Source organism: Medicago truncatula, chromosome 6, assembly GCF_003473485.1.
Source record: "Medicago truncatula cultivar Jemalong A17 chromosome 6, MtrunA17r5.0-ANR, whole genome shotgun sequence".
NCBI classification, from domain to species: domain Eukaryota; kingdom Viridiplantae; phylum Streptophyta; class Magnoliopsida; order Fabales; family Fabaceae; genus Medicago; species Medicago truncatula.
Genome location: NC_053047.1, coordinates 23,200,664 through 23,225,123, shown reverse-complemented (window position 1 = coordinate 23,225,123; position 24,460 = coordinate 23,200,664). Strand labels below are relative to the sequence as shown.

The 24,460-nt window shown below is 38.1% G+C and overlaps 3 protein-coding genes and 1 non-coding gene across 4 annotated transcripts; 3 read left to right on the top strand and 1 right to left on the bottom strand.

Moving 5' to 3' along the window:
* The first annotated feature begins 948 nt into the window (after positions 1-948).
* On the top strand, positions 949-1,054 carry LOC120576285 (small nucleolar RNA R71). Its single transcript, XR_005642363.1, has one exon. It is a non-coding gene; the product is annotated as a small nucleolar RNA R71 (small nucleolar RNA).
* Positions 1,055-4,222: 3,168 nt separating this feature from the next.
* LOC112420086 (uncharacterized) lies at positions 4,223-4,624 on the bottom strand. The gene has a single exon (XM_024778710.1). The coding sequence runs from the start codon at positions 4,622-4,624 to the stop codon at positions 4,223-4,225; it is 402 nt and encodes a 133-aa protein (XP_024634478.1).
* A 7,730-nt stretch (positions 4,625-12,354) lies between these two features.
* LOC112420085 (uncharacterized) lies at positions 12,355-15,081 on the top strand. Its single transcript, XM_024778709.1, has one exon. The coding sequence runs from the start codon at positions 12,355-12,357 to the stop codon at positions 15,079-15,081; it is 2,727 nt and encodes a 908-aa protein (XP_024634477.1).
* Positions 15,082-15,123: 42 nt separating this feature from the next.
* On the top strand, positions 15,124-23,017 carry LOC120576053 (uncharacterized). Its single transcript, XM_039827014.1, has 7 exons — positions 15,124-15,836; positions 16,126-16,489; positions 16,559-16,898; positions 17,091-17,481; positions 17,599-18,825; positions 18,922-19,281; positions 22,894-23,017. The coding sequence occupies exons 1-7, from the start codon at positions 15,124-15,126 to the stop codon at positions 23,015-23,017; spliced, it is 3,519 nt and encodes a 1,172-aa protein (XP_039682948.1).
* The last annotated feature ends 1,443 nt before the right edge of the window (positions 23,018-24,460 follow it).

Here is a 24,460-nt window from a genome sequence, read left to right as displayed (position 1 = left end):
TCAATTTTTCTCTTTTTAGAAAGGATTTCTTTCAAAAATTTAGCATAGGTAGGCATTTGGGTTAAGACTTCGGTGAAAGGCACATCAATGTATATTTTGTTCATCATCTCTATGAACTTTTTAAATTGCTCATCTAGCTTAGATTTGGCAAACCTTTGTGGGAAGGGAATTTTCGGCTTAAAGGGAGGTGGTGTGTTTTCCTCAACTCGTGGTTCCTCTCTTTCTGCCCTAGTTTCCCTAGATGGTGGTTTGCAGATCTCTTTCTGACTATCATTGGATTTGGTTCTCCTTACGGGGTCTTCGAGTGGCTTGCCACTCCTACGTGTAACAACATTCATTTTGTTGGGGTGGTCAACCTTATGAACTACTTGGGAGAGCTGAGTTTCAGAGGTTTTGTTGTGAGAGGAGATGGAGTCTATCTTTGTTGTGAGAGTAGCAAGAGAGTTGTTCAAAAGTCTAGTTTGGTCCTTAAGCTCTTGGAGCTGTTCGGATTGTTTAAGAAAATAGTTTTCCATTAAAAGTTCAATGTGAGATTTTTGGACAACTCTTTGGCCATTCTGAACAAAGTTTAACTGCTCAATACTACTTAGTTTGCAATCGATGCTAGAGTGACTAGATAGGCCACATGCTTCACATGGAGGTGAGAAGGTAGGTGTGATAACACAAGTACTCATGCGATCAAGTCTTTGAGATAATGCATTCACCCTGGTAGATAGATAGTCAAAGGAAGAGGTTTCGTCCATACCTGCCTCTTTTTTAGAGGGTGAAGGATTGATGATTGCTTTTTCTTCCGTCCATTGAAAAAGTTTTAGAGCCATGTCCTCAATTAAGGCATAAGCTGTTGTGAAATCCTTGTTCATTAGGGCACCACCTGCAGCTACATCAACAGTCAATTTAGTGTTAGATGTTAGACCGTTATAAAAGGTGTGGATGATTAACCATTTCTCCAAACCGTGATGGGGACAACGTCTAAGTATTTCTTTAAAACGCTCCCACACATCGAAAAGAGATTCCCCGTTTTTTGAGTAAATTGGTAAAGCTTTCCCCTAAGTTGGGCGGTCTTTGATGGGGGAAAGAAGCGGCAAAGGAATTCTCGTCTCAGTTGGTCCCATGAGGTGATGGAACCGGGCTTTAAAGAATTGAACCAATTGTTGGCCCTATCTTTAAGAGAAAAAGGGAAGAAATGTAGCCTAACGGCTTCTTGGTCGTTTTTGCAAGTTACACTAAGTCTCCAAAAGTTTGAGATATGTAAATTTGGATCTTCAGAGGATGATCCAGAAAACTGGTTTTGTTGTACCAGAATTAGTAGCGCAGGTTTTATTTTGAAGTTGCTACCTTCAACCGTTGGGTAAACTATAATAGTGCATGGCTCATCCGAAGAAGGGATCGAATACTCCTTAAGAGTGCGTTCCTCAGCCATGTTATCTATTATTTTTATGCTACCCAAGAAGTCAAGTGTAGGAAAAGAAAGAAAGAAGAGGGGGAGAGAGAAGAGTTCTAATCACAAAGAAAGAGTTAATCAAATTAGTTTACTCCCCGGCAGCGGCGCCAAAAACTTGATGAGATAAAACCGCAAGTGCACGGTCTTACCGAAGTAGTATTAAAAGAGTATCGTTCCGACAGGGAGTAGTTTAATTCAATTAACCTTTAGAGATGATTAGAAGAGAAGAGAATTGTAAGTTGGGGGTTTTCAAACGGTTGAAAAATTAATATAATAAAAAAGAGCCTTGGGATCGTTGGTTTCATCTAAATAACAAGTCCTTCTCAAACCAAAACTATAAGCTTATAATGTTATGTTAGACCTAATTTCTCAAGACAGTTTCTCTTATGTTCCTCGAGAAACCAAACCTATTTCGCTGACTTGATTACTATTAGATTTTGGTTCCTCTAACAACCAAGCCTATTTCGCTGACTTGATTGTTATTAGTTCCCTTGAAGATCGAAACTATATGTCTCAAAGCCTATTTCGCTGACTTTGCAATCCTTGTCTAAATTCACTTGTTCGAATATCAAAGCTCCACTTTCGTTTTATGAATTGATATTTGGAATAATGGATAAACAATTATCAAACCCTCCACTTTCATTTCAACAGTTTGATAATGGTTGATCCATGTTAAAACGGTGAATTTAGATAAGAAATTAGGTTTACATAAGATTAAGGCTTAGAGCTTGGTTTGATTAGGATTATGTCATTTAGACTTATCCAACAATCCCAAGACAAGGAGAAGTCTACTCACTCATGTTCATCGTAGACATGGGGGAGAAGAGAGAAAGCATAAAAGTAAATGACAAGAAAATAAAGGAAAAGAAAAGAACTTTAATTAGAAAAGCAATTGTCACTTATTGAATTCCAAGTAAAGATGAATATTTGTGATGGATGGCTACTCTATTTATAGCATTCGATCGACTTAAAATCTAAGCTATTACATTTGGGCTAAAAATAGAGTAGATTAAAATCTAAGCAAAAGCAGCAAAAGGCACTCTGGAGGGTGGCACGGCCGTGCCAAGGCTAGCACGGGCCGTGCCAAGCTTCTGACTTGTGGGAGACATATTTTTGTCTCTCAATCTTCATATTTTTGCATCCAATCGGCTCCAAGTCCCTTTCTTTTGCTCCAAGATTCAATCCATCCAATATTCTTTCCTGAAATATAATAAAATGCAATTTAAAGTAAACTATCCTAAAAAGGAAATAATACTAATATAAAATCAAATCAAATCTAAATAAAACTAAACTAAAATGCATATTAAAATAGTCAATAAATGACTCATCACTAAACACCATGTATGATTTAATTAATGTAACATACATCACAGACATCAACAGGTCATCATAATCAATCCAATCATCCCAGAAAAATGCACAATTTATCATAATCATGCTTAAACATCAATATCATTCAACATTATTCAACTAAATAACAAACAGCTCTGAAACTGGGCAACTCGCCTCGCGTGTAGCACAAGAAAAAGGCTGCTCGTCGTGGCGAACTCAAGGCGAACTCAAAACACGTGCTCTCGGGAGTTTTGACATTTTTCTCACTAAATCTTCATTTTTAAGTTCCCTATTCATCTTTTTAATCTGAAATTTATCCCAGACCTCTCTAAAATCATCTAGGTACTTAAAACTATCCATTTTACAGCTTATAACAACACTTAAAAAATTATGATCTCTCAGGCACTTGCTCGCCGTGGCGAGTGGTTCTGCTTGCGAGGCGAGCCATGAAGTTGCTCACTCACGAGGCGGGAAGGTCTACTCGCCTAGGCGAGCGATGAATATCAGCACGACCAGAATGCAGGTTTTTCCCCAAAAATCCAATTTTCTCACTTTCACTCCCCAATTTGGTTTACAGATGTGTATTAATTTGCTGTATGTACTTAGAACCTATTTCTAACATCAGGACAACAATTCCTACACTCAAAACCCAACAATTCACCAAAAACCTAATATTTTCAATTCTAACAAAAACCTGTTAAAATAAAAATCAGAATTCAGAATCTACACAATTGAAGTAAACCTCACCCTTAACTTAGTTTTGCAGAAAGAAATGCACAACAATCGATTCCCTTGGCTCTACTTGCTCTTCTCTCCCTTTTCTCCCAAAACTGACTGCTTTCACGTAAAACGTTTTCTGACTTTTTCTTTTCTTAACTCCCCAAATGTAACTTCCCTTTAATTCATTAAACTCCCCTTAATTCTATTAAATCCTAATTAACTCCCCAAATCCCAAAATAATATTAATTTCCCACTTAATCTAATTATTATTAAAATAAACTATATAATAAAATATAACACACCACATAAATCACAAATATTATTTAAAATCACATAAAAGACTCTAAATAAATCCGAAATAAATAAAATGACGACTAGGGCGTTACATCTAGTACCTTTGATGAGCTCAAGCTTGCCTTGATCCACAAGTTTAGAAATGTTCCTACTTAAGACATCCTCAGCAATGCAAAAAAGAAGAGGAGAGAGAGGGTCTCCTTGACGGACCCCTCTCTTGCAATTAAATTAACCATTCAGTCTACCATTAACATTAATAGATAAAGTGGCTGAGTTAAGAATTGTATTAATCCAAGAGCAAAATTTATCATTAAAACCAAAACTGCTTAAGACTCTGACAAGGAACTTCCATTCTAAAGTGTCAAAAGCTTTAGAAATATCTACTTTGAAAGCTAGATTTCCAGCAAAAGACTTGTTGTGAAGTTGATTGATGGCTTATGAAGCAACGCAAACACAATCTCTGATGTTTCTTCCTTGAATAAAACCTCTCTGCTGAGTAGATATGATATTCTTCATGATGGGTGCCAACCTGTCTGCTAGGATTTTGGAAATAATCTTGAATTTGAAATTAGCAAAAGCTATTGGCCTGTATTGGGTAACTGACAATGCATGAGGGACTTTAGGAATAAGAACAATGGTGTTAGAGTTGAAATTAGGAAGCAACCAATCTTTAGTAAAAAATTCTAATACATCAGGGGCACTATCTTTTTTCAAGGAGCAGACAGCTTGAAAGATTTCTTGAGGACTAGGAAGCATAGTAAGCAAATGATTCAGGTCATCAGATATTATATTAGGAACAACTCCATCAATTAAATCATCAACCTGCAAATCCTGCATAGAAAAGTTAGTAGAAAAAATATTTTGAAAGTGATTTGTCATATGCGATGAGATTTGATCCGGCTCAGTAATCACGTTCTCCCCATCCACAATGGAACTGATAAGTTTATAGGTGTGTTTGATTTTGGAAATATGAGTTTTATGAAAATATTTTATTTTGGTTCATGTGGATGATGATGTGTTAATACATGATTGTGTTTGCTTATGAGGTTGCCTTAGTGGCAGGTATTTTATTTGACTATGCATTTGCCTTAGTGGCAGGTTCATAATATATTTCTGTGTGGTGCCTTAGTGGCGGGATAATATCATATTGCATTGTTGTGCCTAAGTGGTTGGATTTAGTTTTCATTGTTTATGATCATGCATTAGCATATGCATTTGTGTGGTGCCTGTGTGGCGGGTTATTTCTGTGTGGCGGGTTATATCCGGATCATGTAGAATATAAGAACATGCATTTTACACATAATTGCATTGCATTGGGTCTGTTATACATTTGTGTGTTGATAAGTGATTAAACTATTATAAAGCAAAAGAAATTGTGTGAACCTTATTTAAAGCATATAACTTGAATGTATTTTCCTTATTTCTTTTTAATTGAGAAGTTTTGATACTATTTTTATGACATTGTTTCTTATGCTTTGAATATGAACCAATTTGGATAAGGAAATTGACCCTTACACTAATATTTTAGGTACCAAAGAAGACATGTGTATGCTTTGGTGTTTTGCTTGAAGCGCGTGCGGGGAAAAAATTGGGTTTTAATTGAATTGTAATTTAAGAAATAATTTTGAAGGATATTTAGTTTGAGATGTTTAATTAAATTATGTTAAGAATTTTGTATAGATTTTGCTAAGAATTATTATTAATGATAAAAAGAAAATAGTAGTAATTTTCGAAAATAAGAATGATTTAGGCGTAATGTCTTGGATTAAAATTCGGAGCGTTATATATTGGGACTACCATCACCACAATTTGGTTAGACAAATCAATTATTTATTGGGGCTAATATCTTCTTATTCTTAAACTGAGCTGCATCCTTAAGCAAAGATTATGATTGTCTTGCTAAACTTGAGCTTAGTTTGTCCCCCAAAATTAGAAATTCTTATGTGGCTCCTAGTTTCATTTCTCTTACTTTATGTGTGAGTTGTAGAGTTGTACCCTTCCCTAAAAGCTTTTAGTGTTTTTGTTTTGTTTCTTCTTGTTGGGTCAAGTCCCTTTTTTCCATAAAAAAAAGAGAGTATAAGATGGATAGATATTTTAGGGAAACATGTGAGAAAGGATAAGAAAGCCACACGACTATAGCTGTCACAAACACAAATAAAATGAGAGAGACTATTAGGTGTGACTCAGGTAGACATTTGATTTAATCCTAGCCATTCATTTTAATTTAGATGCTAAAATGTGAGTGTATGTGTGTTGTGTATATCAATTGATATTATGGTGTCAAATTAAACAATACAACACCTTCGATAATTTGTCAAAAAAAAAAAACACCTTCGATAATTCTTTACAATAGAGATTAAAATCAAGCGTACAATTAAAGTTTATTATCGGATAGACCATGTCTACAAAATTTCACATTAACCATATATCATTTCATACGTTGAGAAGATACATAAAAATTAACGTGTTTGATTAAAGTTCATAAGGCATTAATTTACATGCAGCTCATTGGCATATCAATTGATATTCGATTATTGTTAAATTTTGTTTACATGATGTATGTGATAATAGATTTTAATCCAACGGCTATAATATAGTTATGTGGTAAAGAGTTACCACGTGTCATGCTTTATTGTGTCGCAAAATATTAATCTTTGATTTATTTTAAGAGAAATTCAAACTTGTGCAATACGTGCACATGTGAAGAAAAAAATATTTAAATCGTCAATTCTAAATTTAAAAAAGGGTTAATTAAGTTTTTAGTCCCTATAAATATTCACAGTTTTGTTTTTAGTCCCTACAAAATAAAATCACACTTTTTAGTCCCTGTGACATTTTCCTTAAGCATTTTAGGGACTAAAAATGCTGATGGAAAAATTTTATAGGGACTAAAAATGCTTATGAAAAATTTTATAAGGACTAAAAATGTTGATGGAAAATTTTATAAGGACTAAAAAGTGTGATTTTATTTTGTAGGGACTAAAAGCAAAATTCTGAATATTTATAGGGACTAAAAACTTAATTAACCCTTTAAAAAATTTATCTTATATATATATATATATATATATATATATATATATATATTAGAATTTAGAGATTATCTCATGAAATATTATGATTATTTACCTTTTTATAATCATAAAATATTACGATATATACTCTTTTTATTAAATAGATATTGTCATACCCCAATTTTGGACCGTTTAAAATCTCTTGTCCGTATTTTAAAATGGTTCACGTTCCCTTTTATTCGTTTTTTTGTACCATTTAAAGTTCGGGTTTCTTGTCTTTAGTCATTCAAAAAGTTTTTATTTTTACATTTAAATCAACGTTCGCATTTCACACTTTCATTTTTACGTCGCATAGTCTTTTTTTTTAATCGTAACGATCACGTCAAAAAAAGAGAAGGCCTGATCGCATTTTAAAAGGCGTTTTTTTATTAATCATTTCAAACAAAATTTCGGCAGGGAGGATACTTTGAAGTACCTCATGTCAGATTTCGAAGGGACTTTTTTTTTTTTATTTATTTTCTTTTTTAGGCTAGTTTGTTTATTATTATTATTATTTTTTTTTTATTTTTTTAGAAAAAAAAGAAAAAAACAAAAGTCACTCACGTGACTTTCTTCTTTCCCTTTTCTTTTCTTTTTTTTATTATTTATTTTTTTTACTTGTTTTACTCATTTTGTTTTTTTTTTATTTATTTATTTATCTTTTTTTGTCAAATCTTTTTCTCCAAGTCTCAGCTGCAGGGGCATTTTGGTCATTTGTTTGTACCAGAGCCAACCCTAGTTTGTCACTATAAAAACCCTGTCAATCATTGGGAAATGGGCCAGAAGTCACTATTCACGTCAGAAAATCAGCAGCAATTCACAAACCCTAATTTTCTACTGTTCCAACCTTTTTCAAATCAAACCCAAAAATTACAAAGAAAATAGTATGAGTTTAGGAAGAACATTCATAGATTCATAGAAAAATCCAGCAACACCATAACTTCAAATACCTTACTCAATAACAACAACAACAACCAACACGAACAAAAAGCAATAACCAACACGAATCAAAGCAAGCAAGCACGAACCAAAACAAAACCAAATCCGAACCAAGGAGCAAAGCTACGGACTGAACCAAGGAGAGGCAAGCTACGAACCGGAAAAACCAGCGCCGAACCAGAGGGAAGAAACGAACCGGAGAAGAAGAGAGAGAGTAGAGGTACTTTTTTTTGCTCTTTTTTTTTTAATCTTGCACTCTAGATCTAGGTTTGTGTGTGGTTTGTTTTGAAAATCTTAGTCCGGATTTGAGTAGAGGAAGGGAAAAGGAGTGTTTTGATGTAAAAAAATTCAAAAAAAAAGCAAAAAAAAAAACTCCGGCGCGGCGGCGCACCGGCCGGCCACCACGCCGGAGCTGCTCCGGCCGCCCCTCCCCCACCTTCTTCTCCGGCGAGATTCCTAGAGAGAAGTGGGAGCTTCTCTCTCTAGGTTTTTTTTAGAAAGAAGTTTTTTGTGTGAATTGTGTTGTTTTTTTTTTGTTAAAACTCTTTTATAGTGCTTTCTTTTTTGGTTGGATCTTGTGCATATGCGCATACTGCAATTCAGTGCTCCATCGCGTTACAGCCCTTGGATCTGGATCATTCCTTGATCTGAGGGCTCCTGTGTATCTTGATTTTTGATCAGGCGTGTGTTTTTTCTGCGTGAGTGTGGTGTGGTTTCTGTTTGGACCGTCAGATCGTTGATCTGACGGTCACTGTGTTTTCAGTATAATCCCTTTGTTTCTATGTTGTTTTTGTGACCCTTGGATCGTTGGATCCAACGGCTGTGATGAATCCAGTGAATGAATCTGGACTATTGATTTAATCCAATGGTCCAGAATTAATCCTGCTGAGCCAATGTTTTATTATTTTTATTTCAATTATCTTTATTTTTTAAATACTGTTTTTTTTACACTTTTTGACATTTTTGTGTTTAGAAAAAATTTCAAAAAATGTTTTTCTCACTATTTTTAATTTTCTATCATTGTTAAAAATCCATCCTATTTTTTTCTTTTAATTTGTTTTTTTATTTCTCATATGATGATCTTAAATTTTTTATTATCTTAATTCTTGCTTATTATTTCTTATGTCTCATTCATCATAATATTTCTTGTGATTACTAACTATTTAATTTTTGTTTTGAATCATAGCATGCACATTTAATTATATCATTTTATTTTGTCATGGATTTAGTACGTATAAATAGGGAATTGATGTAATTTTATTTCTTGCATTTTATTTTGGCATAAAGGCCTTAGGGTTGTATTTAGGAATTGGTGTAATAATGTAGGTAACACAAGCACCGACACATGCACCGACACTACCACATTTTATTTACCGCTTTCCGTTAGTTTTTTACGACGTTACGTTAGTTTTCACCGTTAGTTTAGAAAAATCATTTTTCACAAAAAAAAAATCAAATATGTCAAATTCAAAAAAATATTTTTTTAGCAACATTTTCCCTTTTTTTTCTTAATCAAATTTTTAATCAATTTTAATTCAACTTCAATCATTTTCAAAATTTAAAATCAATCAACCTCACTCATTTCTTTTATCTCATGCCTTGAGGCCTCTTTCTCTTCTTAAAACCATTTTCAAAAAATCTTAAAATCAACCTAACCCACCAAAGAAATTTTTGAGTGGAACTACGTCGGTTTTGATCCCTTTCTCAAAAAGGGTACGTAGGCAGAGGACTCGTCCTTCCAAATCAAATAAAAATAACCAAAAACATACTTCTTCTCCCTCCATTCTTTCACTTAGATTTTTAGGTAATAATTTTTCAAGTAAGCAAATGAATTTAGCACAAGATAATCTAGGTAAGCGGTTCCTTCGGAGTACCGAAGTCGTTTAGGGTGCTTAACACCTTCCCTATTCGAAACCAACCCCCGAATCCAAAGTCTCGATAAGGGTTTTTACTCATTTTTTCCCTTCCCAAGAATAAAAATCGAGAGTTCAAAGATTGACGATTCAAATCAATTAATGGTTTGATATCCGAAAATCGCGAGCACAGAAATGGCGACTTCACTGGGGACATAGATCCTACGCGGGTTAAACCCACCTTATTTTCTTTATTTTGTGCTTTATTATTTGTTTATGCTTTGTAAATATTTTGCTTACATGTTTACTTTATTACGTGAGTGGTGAGATAAGCTCTACACCCGAGCTTGAGGGAAACTTAAGATAGGACGGTGGTATAATCATAGTTCCATGCCAAGAGTACTCTTCGGTATTGGCACATGTGATAACCCCACTCAACGGAGGGATCTTGGAAGTATATGTTGTCAACGTGAGTACTCATGTTTGGCATGCTATTTTCAAGTGACCTTTGAAGTTGAGGACCTTTAGTCACCTTTAACCCATCTTGGCCTTTTAGGAACGTAGTGCGGTGGCTAATCGAGAGTACTCTTGAATTAGTTGATACGCGATACTACACCCAAACGAGACTTTCCGACGAATATAATTGGAATGGGAGTACTCCCGTCACCCGATAAATATTCGGAAGTGGTTAAAGACTTTGGGAACTTGGTAGAACCCTTGTTACAAGTGCAATCTAAAAACCTTAGTCCTTACCAAATGGCGTTATTACCCTTTGACTCCAACATATGAATTTAACCTCATCATGCATACATGCATCCATCCATAAATATTTTTTCCATTCATCATTTTTTTGAAGGACTTATAAAAGCTTTGTTGTAAACATTGTAGATATGAGGAACCTTAGGCAGTATAGTTTCAGGAAGCCAGATCTCTTGAGTTTGAGGAAGCTAGGGAAGAAAGTGGTTTGTATGGACGATTTCTACAAGCAACATGGAAATTTGATGGGTGTTGTTAAGACAGATATCGACGAAGGGCTTCTCAACGCTTTTGTTCAGTTCTATGACCCGGGCTACCATTGCTTTACTTTTCAAGATTACCAGATTCTCCCCACCTTGGAGGAGTACTCTTGTTGGATTAATCTACCAGTGTTGGACAAAGTACCTTTCAGTGGCCTCGAGGAAATCCCCAAGCACTCAACCATTGCCGCAGCTCTCCATCTTGAAACGGACGAAGTGAAAGCACATCTCATCACTAAGGGAAAACTTTTGGGTTTCTCCACCGATTTTCTTTACGAAAGGACCACATTCTTTGACAAAATGGGGGTTGCCTATGCCTTTAACTCCATCCTTGCCTTGCTTATTTATGGCCTCGTACTTTTCCCTAGCCTCGACAACTTTGTGGACATTAAAGCCATTCAAATTTTCTTGTCAAGGAACCCTGTCCCTACCTTATTAGGTGATACGTACCTCTCCATCCATAGGCGCACCCAGGCTGGTCGTGGAACTATCCTTTGTTGTGCACAATTGTTATATCGATGGATCACCTCACACTTACCCCGAACTCCTCGCTTCACCACCAATCCAGAAAACCTTCTTTGGTCAAAAAGACTCATTTCCCTGACTCCAACCGAGGTAGTGTGGTACGATCGGGTTTATGACAAAGGAACTATTATTGACAGTTGTGGGAAATTTGCCAATGTACCACTTCTTGGTATAGAAGGAGGAATTAGCTACAATCCTACACTTGCCAGACGTCAGTTCGGATATCCCATGGAGGGGAAGCCGCTCAGCATCTATCTAGAGAATGTGTATTACCTCAACGTAGATGACAGTAAAGGCATGAAAGAGCAGGTTGTGCGAGCTTGGCACACCATTCGTAGAAGAGACAAGAGCCAGTTAGGGAGGAAGACAGGAGCCGTTCATGAATCATATACTCAGTGGGTGATAGATAGAGCTGTTCAAATTGGGATGCCTTACAAGATATCAAGATTTGTATCTGCAATCACTCCAGCACCACCCCTACCTATGACCTTTGACACCGAGAAGGAATACCAAGAGCGTTTAGTTGAGGCGGAACGTGAAGTACAAAAGTGGAAAGGGGAGTATCAGAAAAAGGATCAGGAATATGAGGCTGTGATGGCCCTACTAGAGCAAGAAGCCTATGATAGCCACAAGAAAGATGTGATAATCGCCCAGCTGAAAAAGAGTATCAGAGAGAAAGATGCCGCGCTTGATCAAATTCCCGGGCGGAAGAAGAAGCGTATGGATCTCTTTGATGGGCCGCATTCTGATTTTGAGGAGTAGCTCGGTTCAGAGGCTTGAGAGTCTTTCAGTTGGTTTTGATGTTTTTTGTGTAGTTACGAAGTTTATCCCTTGGCTTTGTTGTTAGAAAGGGAATTATCTTGTTTTTCTTTGAAAGTTTATCCCTTGGCTTTGTTGTTAGAAAGGGAATTATCTTGTAATCAACTTTGTTTTTTTATGATTTGTTTAGGTTGGTATGTTTACAAAACTGCTTTTATAGGTCCTTCAATAAAAATAAAAAAAATATATATAAAAATCGCATATTTTGGCATATAGCATATCATGCATCATATTGCATTCATAAAAAGTATCAAAATCCAAGTCTCATACTCTCCTCATTTCTGCCTCAGAAAAGCAAAGTGGCCCGGCGTATTCAGTACAAACCCGCTCGCATTCACAACACTCGAGCTCATATCAAGAAAAGGATGTTAGCGGCAGAACAGGAAAACGCTCAGCTCAGAGAGGAACTGGTTAACCTCAAGGGGGAGATGGAAAGAATGGCACTTATGATGGAAACTATGATGGCTGAGAGAGAGCAAGCAGCAATCTCCAATTCAACTCCTGTTGTGGTCGTCACAGCTGCACCTGAGGGTCCCCCGCAACCATCTCCGACTACTACTACAATTATCGGCCTCACCCAGCCTCTGATGACTGATTTTTCTTCTGGTAATATGGCAACTATGGGCAACTCAGGCTTCCGTCCTCTTGGCCCCCAGGGTCCCTTTGCTACTCCTCAGTATTCCATGCCTTCAGGCTACCCTTGGGGCATGCCGATTGCAACCAACGGGGGTTTTGGTCCAGGCGCTACTGAAACGCCTTTCGCACAGGGTCAACAGACTTCGGCACATTTCCAGATGAGTCAACCGATTCCTCAAGCTACCATGACTCAAGCAGGTCCTACTGTGCATGTTGGGCCACAACATGAAGAACAGATTTATCACTCCGACAGTATAATGGGGGATGACAAAGCAATCGATTGGGAAGAAAGGTTCGGTGCTCTAGAGAAGAAGATGAGTAATATGCGGGGAAAGGAAGCAGTCGTCCAAAGCATATATGACCTTTGCTTGGTACCAGATGTAAACATACCTCCAAAGTTCAAGATGCCTGTATTTGAGAAGTATCAAGGGGACACATGTCCACAAAATCATCTAACTATGTATATTAGCAAGATGATAGCTTACAAGAATAATGTTCCCTTACTCATTCACTGCTTCCAGGATAGTTTGACTGGTCCGGCACATACCTGGTTCATGGGATTGAAAGGAGTCACTACTTTTGAACAGTTGGCTGAGGCCTTCATGCAACAGTACAAATATAATACCTATCTGGCGCCAAGTCGCAAGGAGTTGCAGTCCTTAACCCAGAAAGATAAAGAATCGTTCAAAGAATACGAACAACGCTTCATTCAAAAAGCTGCTCAGATTCGTCCTCCCTTGGATGAGAGGGAACTTTCAGAATTGTTCTATGAAACCCTGAGCCCTTGTTATTCAGAAAAGATGATTGTCTGTGCATCACAGAAGTTCACTGACTTGGTGGAAACAGGAATGCGTATCGAGGAGTGGGCTCGTAAGGGAGCAGCTGTTTCGGGAAGTTCTTCAGGTGGTTCTTCAGGGGTTTCGTCCAATGGTAATAAGAAATTTGGGAATGGTTACCCAAAGAGGAATGCTCAAGAGGTTGGCATGGTGGCTCATGGAGGACCTCAGCCCGTGTACCCTAATCACCCCTTTGTTGCCAACATCACCCCACAAATGACCGCACCCCAGAACCCAAACTATCAACCACCAAGACCTCAAGGGCCTTCATTATACTATCCCCCACTATATCAACAACCATATAACCCACAACAACTCTCTCAACCACCCTACTATCCTCAACAACCCTACTATCCTCAACAACCATACCAACAAAGGCCATATAACCCCCCACAACAACAACCCCGTCCTCAAGCTCCCTACAACCAGCAAAATCAAAAACAACAATTTGACCCCTTGCCAATGACCTATGGAGCATTGCTCCCTTCTTTACTTGCACAGAATCTGGTCCAAACAATACCACCTCCTCGCATTCCGGACCCTCTCCCACGCTGGTACCGTCCGGACCTTCATTGTATTTACCATCAAGGGGCACCAGGCCACGATGTGGAGCGTTGTTTTGCTCTTAAGAAAGAGGTTCAGAAACTGATAAATAGTAAAGAGTTAACCTTCACCGATCCTGATGCTGTAGCTCAGAACAATCCTCTGCCTACTCATGGGCCTGCTGTTAATATGATTCAAGACGATCGGGAAGAGGCTCGCATTCTCTCTGTAGGTGATATCAAGACTCCTCTGGTACCGATACATGTGAAACTGTGTAAAGCAACTCTCTTCAACCACAATCATGGAGCTTGTGACATATGTTTGATGGATCCTCGTGGATGTATACAAGTCCAGAATGATATGCAGGGTCTCCTAAATAGAAGGGAACTTGTGGTTACAAGGGAACCCGAGAGCAAGGACGTCTGTGTTGTCACTCCGGTATTCAGAGCCAGGAGGCCGCTGGTGATAAACCCTAACAGTACAAAGCCCGTTGGTACTCCCTTGGTAATCTGTGTGCCTAGGCCCACGCCTACTACTGCTCAGAAAGCTGTACCCTATAAGTATGAAGGCACGATTCTTGAGCCCGGAAGTGAGACAACTTCACCTGTTGCTGTGGATAATATCGCAGAGAATAGCCGGATTTTGAGGAGTGGCCGCATCTTTCCTACGGTGGGTCCGAAGAGTGTTAGTGTTCCGGTCGATGAGCCAGTAAAAGAGCGAAACGCCGGTAAAGGTAAAGCTGGGGAGCAGGCCAAAGAGTTTGACTTTGAGGATGCCGATGAAGTCTTGAAGCTGATCAAGAAGAGTGAATACAGGGTGGTGGACCAGCTGTTACAAACTCCTGCGAAGATTTCCATCATGGCCCTGTTATCAAGTTCTGGTGCTCATCGGGATGCCCTGAGGAAAGTTTTAGACCAGGCATTTGTGGATTATGATGTAACTCTGGGTCAATTCGAAAGCATTGTGGGGAATGTGACCGCGTGTAACAGTCTGACTTTCAGTGATGAAGATCTCCCGGCGGAGGGGAATAAGCATAATCAAGCATTATTCATCTCTGTACTTTGCAGAACGGACTAGTTATCCAACGTCCTGATAGATACCGGCTCTGCACTTAATGTGATGCCCAAGTCAACTTTCGACCAATTGGCGTACTCCGAGGCTCCTTTGAGACTTAGCAAGGTGACGGTGAGGGCCTTCGATGGGACTAGGAGATCGGTGTATGGTGAGGTAGATTTGCCAATTTCGGTCGGCCCACATGAATTTCAGGTTACTTTCCAAGTCATGGAAATCCAGGCTTCTTTCAGCTGTTTGCTCGGCAGACCTTGGATTCATGACGCTGGGGCTGTGACATCTACTCTCCATCAGAAATTGAAGTTTGTAAGTTGTGGAAAGTTGATCACTGTGAGTGGCGAATCGGCCTTTTTAATCAGCAATTTGTCTGCTTTCTCTGTTATCGGTGGTAGTGGTTCAGACGGGCCATCATTCCAAGGATTCTCTGCCGAAGAAAGTGTCGGTAAGATTGAGACTTGTATGGCTTCGTTGAAGGATGCCCGGAGAGTAATTCAGGAAGGCAAAACCGAAGGCTGGGGTCAGCTAGTGGAGTTGCCAGAAAACAAGCGTAAGGAGGGAATTGGTTTCCTTAACAGTAAGCCTGGGATGTTCGACCCTACCAGAGGTTCTTTCCACAGTGCTGGTTTCATTCATGATTCGCCAGAGACCAATGCAATTTTAGATGATGCACCTGGAGGAGTGACACCGGTCTTTGTGACGCCTGGAGGAGCTTGCTGCAACTGGATTGCTGTTGACATTCCTTCTGTGACACCCCGCTCTAAGTAATGTGTTTGTCTTGTCTTTTGTTGTTTTTTTTGTTTTTAAGAAAACTCCTTTCGTTCTGCCCAAGGCGAAAGTGAAATCATGTAGGGCTTTGTTTTGCTTCTAGTACTTTTATTACAAATAAAAATCGTCGTTTCTATCACGGCTTTTATTACTTTTTATTTTTTGTTGCTTTTTCTGGAAAAAATGGTAATACAAAAATCCAAAAAAATCATTCTCTTTTTCTTTTAAATTTCAAAACCAAAGGTCTGCATTTACTCATTAAAATCAATCATGAATCATGTGCAGACTGAACATAAGTGAATCCGTTGAACACAGTGACCCCATGCTTCCTCCCAACTTTGAGGTCCCGGTTTACGAGGCTGTGGCAGAGGAGGATGAGGAGATCCCGAATGAGATCAAATGGATGTTGGAACAAGAAAGGAAGACAATTCAACCTCATAAGGAGGAGATAGAAATCATCAATCTGGGTACTGAGGAAGACAAGAAAGAAATCAAGATTGGGGCATTGTTGGATGTATCTGTCAAGAAAAGAGTAATTGAGCTTATCAGAGAATATGTTGATATATTCGCATGGTCATACAAAGACATGCCGGGTCTAGACCCTGATGTCGTTGAACACAGACTACCTTTGAAGCCTGAGTGTCCTCCGGTAAAGCAGAAATTGAGAAGATCTCATCCTGATATGGCCCTCAAGATCAAAGAGGAAGTGCGAAAGCAGATTGATGCAGGTTTCCTAGTCACATCAGAGTATCCTCAATGGTTGGCCAACATAGTGCCTGTTCCAAAGAAAGATGGCAAAGTCAGAATGTGTGTTGATTATCGGGACTTGAACAAGGCTAGTCCGAAGGATAATTTTCCTTTGCCTCACATTGATGTATTGGTTGATAACACTGCTAAGTGTAAGGTTTTCTCCTTCATGGACGGTTTCTCCGGCTACAATCAGATCAGGATGGCTCCTGAGGATAGAGAAAAGACGTCTTTCATCACGCCCTGGGGTGCTTTCTGCTATGTGGTGATGCCATTTGGTTTGATAAATGCTGGTGCCACTTACCAGAGGGGTATGACCAAAATCTTTCATGATATGATTCACAAAGAAATTGAGGTCTACGTAGATGATATGATTGTTAAGTCTGGCACAGAAGAAGAACATGTTGAGTATTTGTTGAAGATGTTTCAGCGGTTGAGAAAGTACAAGCTCCGGTTGAATCCTAACAAATTTACTTTCGGTGTTAGATCTGGTAAACTCCTAGGCTTTATCGTCAGTCAAAAGGGTATTGAAGTTGATCCCGACAAGGTCAGAGCCATCAGAGAAATGCCTGTTCCAAAGACAGAGAAGCAAGTCAGAGGTTTTCTTGGTAGACTCAATTATATCTCCAGATTTATCTCTCACATGACCGCCACATGTGGACCAATTTTCAAGTTACTCCGCAAGGATCAAGGGGTGGAGTGGAATGATGATTGTCAGAAGGCTTTTGATCAAATCAAAGAATATCTGTTAGAACCTCCAATTCTTGTTCCTCCAGTTGACGGAAGACCTTTGATCATGTATTTAACAGTACTGGAAGATTCCATGGGCTGTGTTTTGGGTCAACAAGATGAAACCGGAAAGAAAGAGCACGCTATCTACTATTTGAGTAAGAAGTTCACTGATTGTGAGTCCCGATATTCTGTACTTGAGAAAACTTGTTGTGCTTTAGCTTGGGCTGCCAAGCGTCTCCGTCATTATATGATTAATCATACAACTTGGTTGATATCCAGGATGGATCCTATCAAGTACATATTTGAGAAGCCAGCTTTAACTGGAAGGATTGCTCGCTGGCAGATGTTATTGTCCGAGTATGATATCGAGTATCGCACTCAGAAAGCAATCAAAGGTAGCATCTTGGCAGAACATTTGGCTCATCAACCAATCGAAGACTATCAACCAATCAAATTCGACTTCCCAGATGAAGAGGTTATGTATCTAAAAGCAAAAGATTGTGACGAACCAGTGTTCGGTGAAGGTCCTGATCCGGAATCCGAATGGGGTTTGATATTTGATGGAGCTGTTAATGTCTATGGAAGTGGAATTGGTGCGGTACTCATTACCCCTAAGGGTACTCACATCCCTTTTACTGCAAGGTTACGTTTTGATTGCACAAACAACATCGCAGAGTACGAAGCTTGCATCATGGGTATCGAGGAAGCCATCGATTTGAGGATCAAGAAAATTGTCATCTATGGAGATTCAGCTCTCGTGATTAACCAGATCAAAGGAGAATGGGAAACTCGCCATCCTGGTTTGATTCCCTACAGAGATTATGCGAGACGATTGCTGACTTTCTTCAACAAAGTAGAGTTACACCATGTGCCCCGTGATGAGAATCAAATGGCGGATGCTTTAGCTACTCTATCCTCAATGATCAATGTGAATGGTCACAATACTGTGCCAGTAATCAATGTCCAATTTCTCGACCGACCTGCTTATGTGTTTGTAGCTGAAGCAATTGATGATGACAAGCCATGGTATCATGATATCCAAGTTTTCCTTCAAACTCAAAAGTACCCACCTGGGGCACCCAACAAGGACAAGAAAACATTGAGAAAATTGTCAAGCCGTTTCTTCCTTAACGAAGACGTTTTGTATAAAAGGAACTTTGATGGGGTCCTACTTAGATGTGTGGATAAGCATGAAGCAGAAAAATTGATGTGCGAGATTCATGAAGGCTCTTTCGGAACTCACTCATGTGGGCACGCCATGGCGAAGAAGATATTGAGAGCTGGGTACTACTGGATAACAATGCACGCTGATTGCTACAATCATGCCAAGAGATGCCACAAATGTCAAATCTATGCTGACAAGATTCATATACCACCATCTATGCTCAATGTCATCTCTTCCCCGTGGCCCTTCTCTATGTGGGGCATTGACATGATTGGTCGGATTGAACCAAAGGCTTCCAATGGGCATCGCTTCATATTAGTGGCTATCGATTATTTCACCAAGTGGGTTGAAGCAGCATCTTACGCCAATGTGACCAAGCAGGTAGTGGTCAGATTTATCAAGAACAACCTCATCAGCCGCTACGGTGTTCCCAACAGAATCATCACAGACAATGGCACAAATCTGAATAACAACATGATGAAAGAGTTGTGCGATGACTTCAAGATTCAACATCACAATTCTTCTCCTTACAGACCACAGATGAATGGGGCAGTTGAAGCTGCAAACAAGAGCATCAAGAAGATCATACAGAAGATGGTAGTTACTTATAAGGACTGGCATGAAATGTTACCCTACGCTTTGTATGGATACCGTACCTCAGTGCGAACCTCGACAGGGGCAACCCCTTTCTCTTTGGTATATGGTATGGAGGCTGTACTACCGGTAGAGGTTGAGATTCCTTCTTTAAGAGTCTTGATGGAAGCTGATTTGTCTGAAGCTGAATGGTGCCAGAGCAGGTACGACCAGTTGAATTTGATTGAGGAAAAACGTATGGCTGCTTTGTGTCATGGACAGTTATATCAGTCAAGGATGAAACAAGCATTCGATAAAGGAGTCCATCCCCGCGAATTCAAGGAAGGAGATCTTGTGCTCAAATGTATCAAATCCTTTCAACCAGATCCTAGGGGCAAATGGACGCCAAACTATGAAGGTCCCTATGTGGTGAAGAGAGCTTTCTCTGGTGGTGCTTTAATTCTTACAAATATGGATGGAGAGGAGTTACCTCGTCCTGTGAATTCTGATGCAGTCAAGAAATACTTTGTCTAAATATATAAAAGAACAGCTCGGTAGGTCGAAAACCTGAAAGGGCGGCTTAAACCAAAAATGAGCGTCTCGGTGGATCGAAAACCCGAAAGGGCGGTCCAGGCAAAAATTAGAGACAAAAAAAAAAAAAAAAAAAAAAAAAAAAAAAAAGGGAAATTATCCTGATAGATCGAAAACCCGCAAGGGCGATCTATGCAAAAATTAAGGATCGAGACAAGTAACTGCATCAGATGAAACATCACTCGCCCGAGACACTTTGACTGTCAGAAGTTCTCTAATGTTGAAGCATCCAAACTGTGGAATTCAAAGTGGTTAAGAAGTATAGCGGTTATTGTGTTCAATGTACCTATCCCATATAATTACCATATTCCAACTCTTTGTAATCTGTGGTGCCATGCCTTTAGCCGGTCACCATTTCTATTAAATCAATTTGAGCATGTGCCCCTTTGTTGGAATTCTTGTTTATTCTATGTGCAAAAAAATCTTTCTTTCGTTTTTAGTATTAGTATTTGAAGCAAAAATTTTGAAAAAAAAACTTTTCTAAAGATTTTATGTTTTCTTTCTAAAAAAAAAAAAAAAAAAAAAAAAAAAAAAAAAAAAAACAAAAAATGACAAACATATTATCTTTAAAAAACATGTATCACATAAGTATGTGTCAACAGTTGGTCCGAAACAAGCAGGTTCAACAAAGAAGAAATAGTCATTGCAAAAAAAAAAAAAAAAAAAAAAAAAAAAAAGAGAAAAGAGCGCCCTAGTGGATCGAAAACCCGAAAGGGCGGTCCAGGTAAAAATTAGGGGCATACAAAAAGAGAAAAAGAAAAATGTCTCCCCGGTGGATTGAAAATCCGAAAGGACGATCCAGGCAAAAGTTAGGGATTTCAAAAAAAAAATAATAACAAAAAGCAATGACTATTCAGACAAGACAGTACGGTGTTGCATTGATGAAATGGCGACTTATACCACAGTTTGTGAAGACTTACCTCAGCAGTATGTTTAAGGGCTGTACCCTAACAATGGTTGATTCATCCCCGTGACTTTATCCCCAATGAAGGCTTTGAGTGTTCGTACAGTGATGTCGGGCCATTCTCCTCGTAGACCTGCCCAGTCCTGTCTCAACAATCTTACCATTACACCATCATATGAGTCTCATACATATTCATTCATTCATGCATACATAGCACGCATGTAAACATCATCCATACATAGTTTCATTTTTTACCCAATATTTTGCTTCATTATCCTCAAAATGGGTCTAAACTCAGGTATGTTATAAAACCAATCATGTTTCAAAGTGGCAGGTCTCGCCAGTAACCAGTCTATACAATTGCCCCATCGTCTTCAGACAATTTCATTTTTCCCCTCAGGTGTATCTTTGTCAAGTTAATCCCCACTCATATCAAGCTTTACAATGTCTTTACTTTAGCCACTCGTCGGCCCGTCTTGTCTTTAATTTCGCCACTCGTCGGCCCGTCATGTCTTTACTTTCGCCACTCGTCGGCCCGTCATGTCTTTAATTTAGCCACTCGTCGGCCCGTCATGTCTTTACTTTCGCCACTCGTCGGCCCGTCATGTCTTTACTTTTGCCACTCGTCGGCTAATCATGCCTTTACTTTCGCCACTCGTCGGCAATCAATCATGTTTTTACATTCGCCACTTGTCGGCAATCAATCATGTCTTTACTATCGCCTTGAAACAATGTCATTTATACTTAGCTATCATTTCTTTCCCCAGTGATACCTATCCATTTGGCTCCCAGTCAGCCTCTGCATCATCTTTACCTTCATACTTACATCGTATTCAGTCGTATTATCACATTCATCAGCATTACATCTCTGGCGTTTCAAATGGTCCAAAATTGGCGTTTTTATATATTTAAGTCTCTCCGACCCTTTGGTTTAAAAAGTTCTCTTTTAAAACCTTTGTGACGAAGAAACTTAAATAGGGGCATCTGTCATACCCCAATTTTGGACCGTTTAAAATCTCTTGTCCGTATTTTAAAATGGTTCACGTTCCCTTTTATTCGTTTTTTTGTACCATTTAAAGTTCGGGTTTCTTGTCTTTAGTCATTCAAAAAGTTTTTATTTTTACATTTAAATCAACGTTCGCATTTCACACTTTCATTTTTACGTCGCATAGTCTTTTTTTTTAATCGTAACGATCACGTCAAAAAAAGAGAAGGCCTGATCGCATTTTAAAAGGCGTTTTTTTATTAATCATTTCAAACAAAATTTCGGCAGGGAGGATACTTTGAAGTACCTCATGTCAGATTTCGAAGGGACTTTTTTTTTTTATTTATTTTCTTTTTTAGGCTAGTTTGTTTATTATTATTATTATTATTTTTTTATTTTTTTAGAAAAAAAAGAAAAAAACAAAAGTCACTCACGTGACTTTCTTCTTTCCCTTTTCTTTTCTTTTTTTATTATTTATTTTTTTACTTGTTTTACTCATTTTGTTTTTTTTATTTATTTATTTATCTTTTTTTGTCAAATCTTTTTCTCCAAGTCTCAGCTGCAGGGGCATTTTGGTCATTTGTTTGTACCAGAGCCAACCCTAGTTTGTCACTATAAAAACCCTGTCAATCATTGGGAAATGGGCCAGAAGTCACTATTCACGTCAGAAAATCAGCAGCAATTCACAAACCCTAATTTTCTACTGTTCCAACCTTTTTCAAATCAAACCCAAAAATTACAAAGAAAATAGTATGAGTTTAGGAAGAACATTCATAGATTCATAGAAAAATCCAGCAACACCATAACTTCAAATACCTTACTCAATAACAACAACAACAACCAACACGAACAAAAAGCAATAACCAACACGAATCAAAGCAAGCAAGCACGAACCAAAACAAAACCAAATCCGAACCAAGGAGCAAAGCTACGGACTGAACCAAGGAGAGGCAAGCTACGAACCGGAAAAACCAGCGCCGAACCAGAGGGAAGAAACGAACCGGAGAAGAAGAGAGAGAGTAGAGGTACTTTTTTTTGCTCTTTTTTTTTAATCTTGCACTCTAGATCTAGGTTTGTGTGTGGTTTGTTTTGAAAATCTTAGTCCGGATTTGAGTAGAGGAAGGGAAAAGGAGTGTTTTGATGTAAAAAAATTCAAAAAAAAAGCAAAAAAAAAAACTCCGGCGCGGCGGCGCACCGGCCGGCCACCACGCCGGAGCTGCTCCGGCCGCCCCTCCCCCACCTTCTTCTCCGGCGAGATTCCTAGAGAGAAGTGGGAGCTTCTCTCTCTAGGTTTTTTTTAGAAAGAAGTTTTTTGTGTGAATTGTGTTGTTTTTTTTTGTTAAAACTCTTTTATAGTGCTTTCTTTTTTGGTTGGATCTTGTGCATATGCGCATACTGCAATTCAGTGCTCCATCGCGTTACAGCCCTTGGATCTGGATCATTCCTTGATCTGAGGGCTCCTGTGTATCTTGATTTTTGATCAGGCGTGTGTTTTTTCTGCGTGAGTGTGGTGTGGTTTCTGTTTGGACCGTCAGATCGTTGATCTGACGGTCACTGTGTTTTCAGTATAATCCCTTTGTTTCTATGTTGTTTTTGTGACCCTTGGATCGTTGGATCCAACGGCTGTGATGAATCCAGTGAATGAATCTGGACTATTGATTTAATCCAATGGTCCAGAATTAATCCTGCTGAGCCAATGTTTTATTATTTTTTATTTCAATTATCTTTATTTTTTAAATACTGTTTTTTTTACACTTTTTGACATTTTTGTGTTTAGAAAAAATTTCAAAAAATGTTTTTCTCACTATTTTTAATTTTCTATCATTGTTAAAAATCCATCCTATTTTTTTCTTTTAATTTGTTTTTTTATTTCTCATATGATGATCTTAAATTTTTTATTATCTTAATTCTTGCTTATTATTTCTTATGTCTCATTCATCATAATATTTCTTGTGATTACTAACTATTTAATTTTTGTTTTGAATCATAGCATGCACATTTAATTATATCATTTTATTTTGTCATGGATTTAGTACGTATAAATAGGGAATTGATGTAATTTTATTTCTTGCATTTTATTTTGGCATAAAGGCCTTAGGGTTGTATTTAGGAATTGGTGTAATAATGTAGGTAACACAAGCACCGACACATGCACCGACACTACCACATTTTATTTACCGCTTTCCGTTAGTTTTTTACGACGTTACGTTAGTTTTCACCGTTAGTTTAGAAAAATCATTTTTCACAAAAAAAAAATCAAATATGTCAAATTCAAAAAAATATTTTTTTAGCAACATTTTCCCTTTTTTTTCTTAATCAAATTTTTAATCAATTTTAATTCAACTTCAATCATTTTCAAAATTTAAAATCAATCAACCTCACTCATTTCTTTTATCTCATGCCTTGAGGCCTCTTTCTCTTCTTAAAACCATTTTCAAAAAATCTTAAAATCAACCTAACCCACCAAAGAAATTTTTGAGTGGAACTACGTCGGTTTTGATCCCTTTCTCAAAAAGGGTACGTAGGCAGAGGACTCGTCCTTCCAAATCAAATAAAAATAACCAAAAACATACTTCTTCTCCCTCCATTCTTTCACTTAGATTTTTAGGTAATAATTTTTCAAGTAAGCAAATGAATTTAGCACAAGATAATCTAGGTAAGCGGTTCCTTCGGAGTACCGAAGTCGTTTAGGGTGCTTAACACCTTCCCTATTCGAAACCAACCCCCGAATCCAAAGTCTCGATAAGGGTTTTTACTCATTTTTTCCCTTCCCAAGAATAAAAATCGAGAGTTCAAAGATTGACGATTCAAATCAATTAATGGTTTGATATCCGAAAATCGCGAGCACAGATATCATATATTACTTTTTTTCAATCAAATTAATTGACTTCGGATGAGCAAAAAATATGTCTTTAAGAGTGGT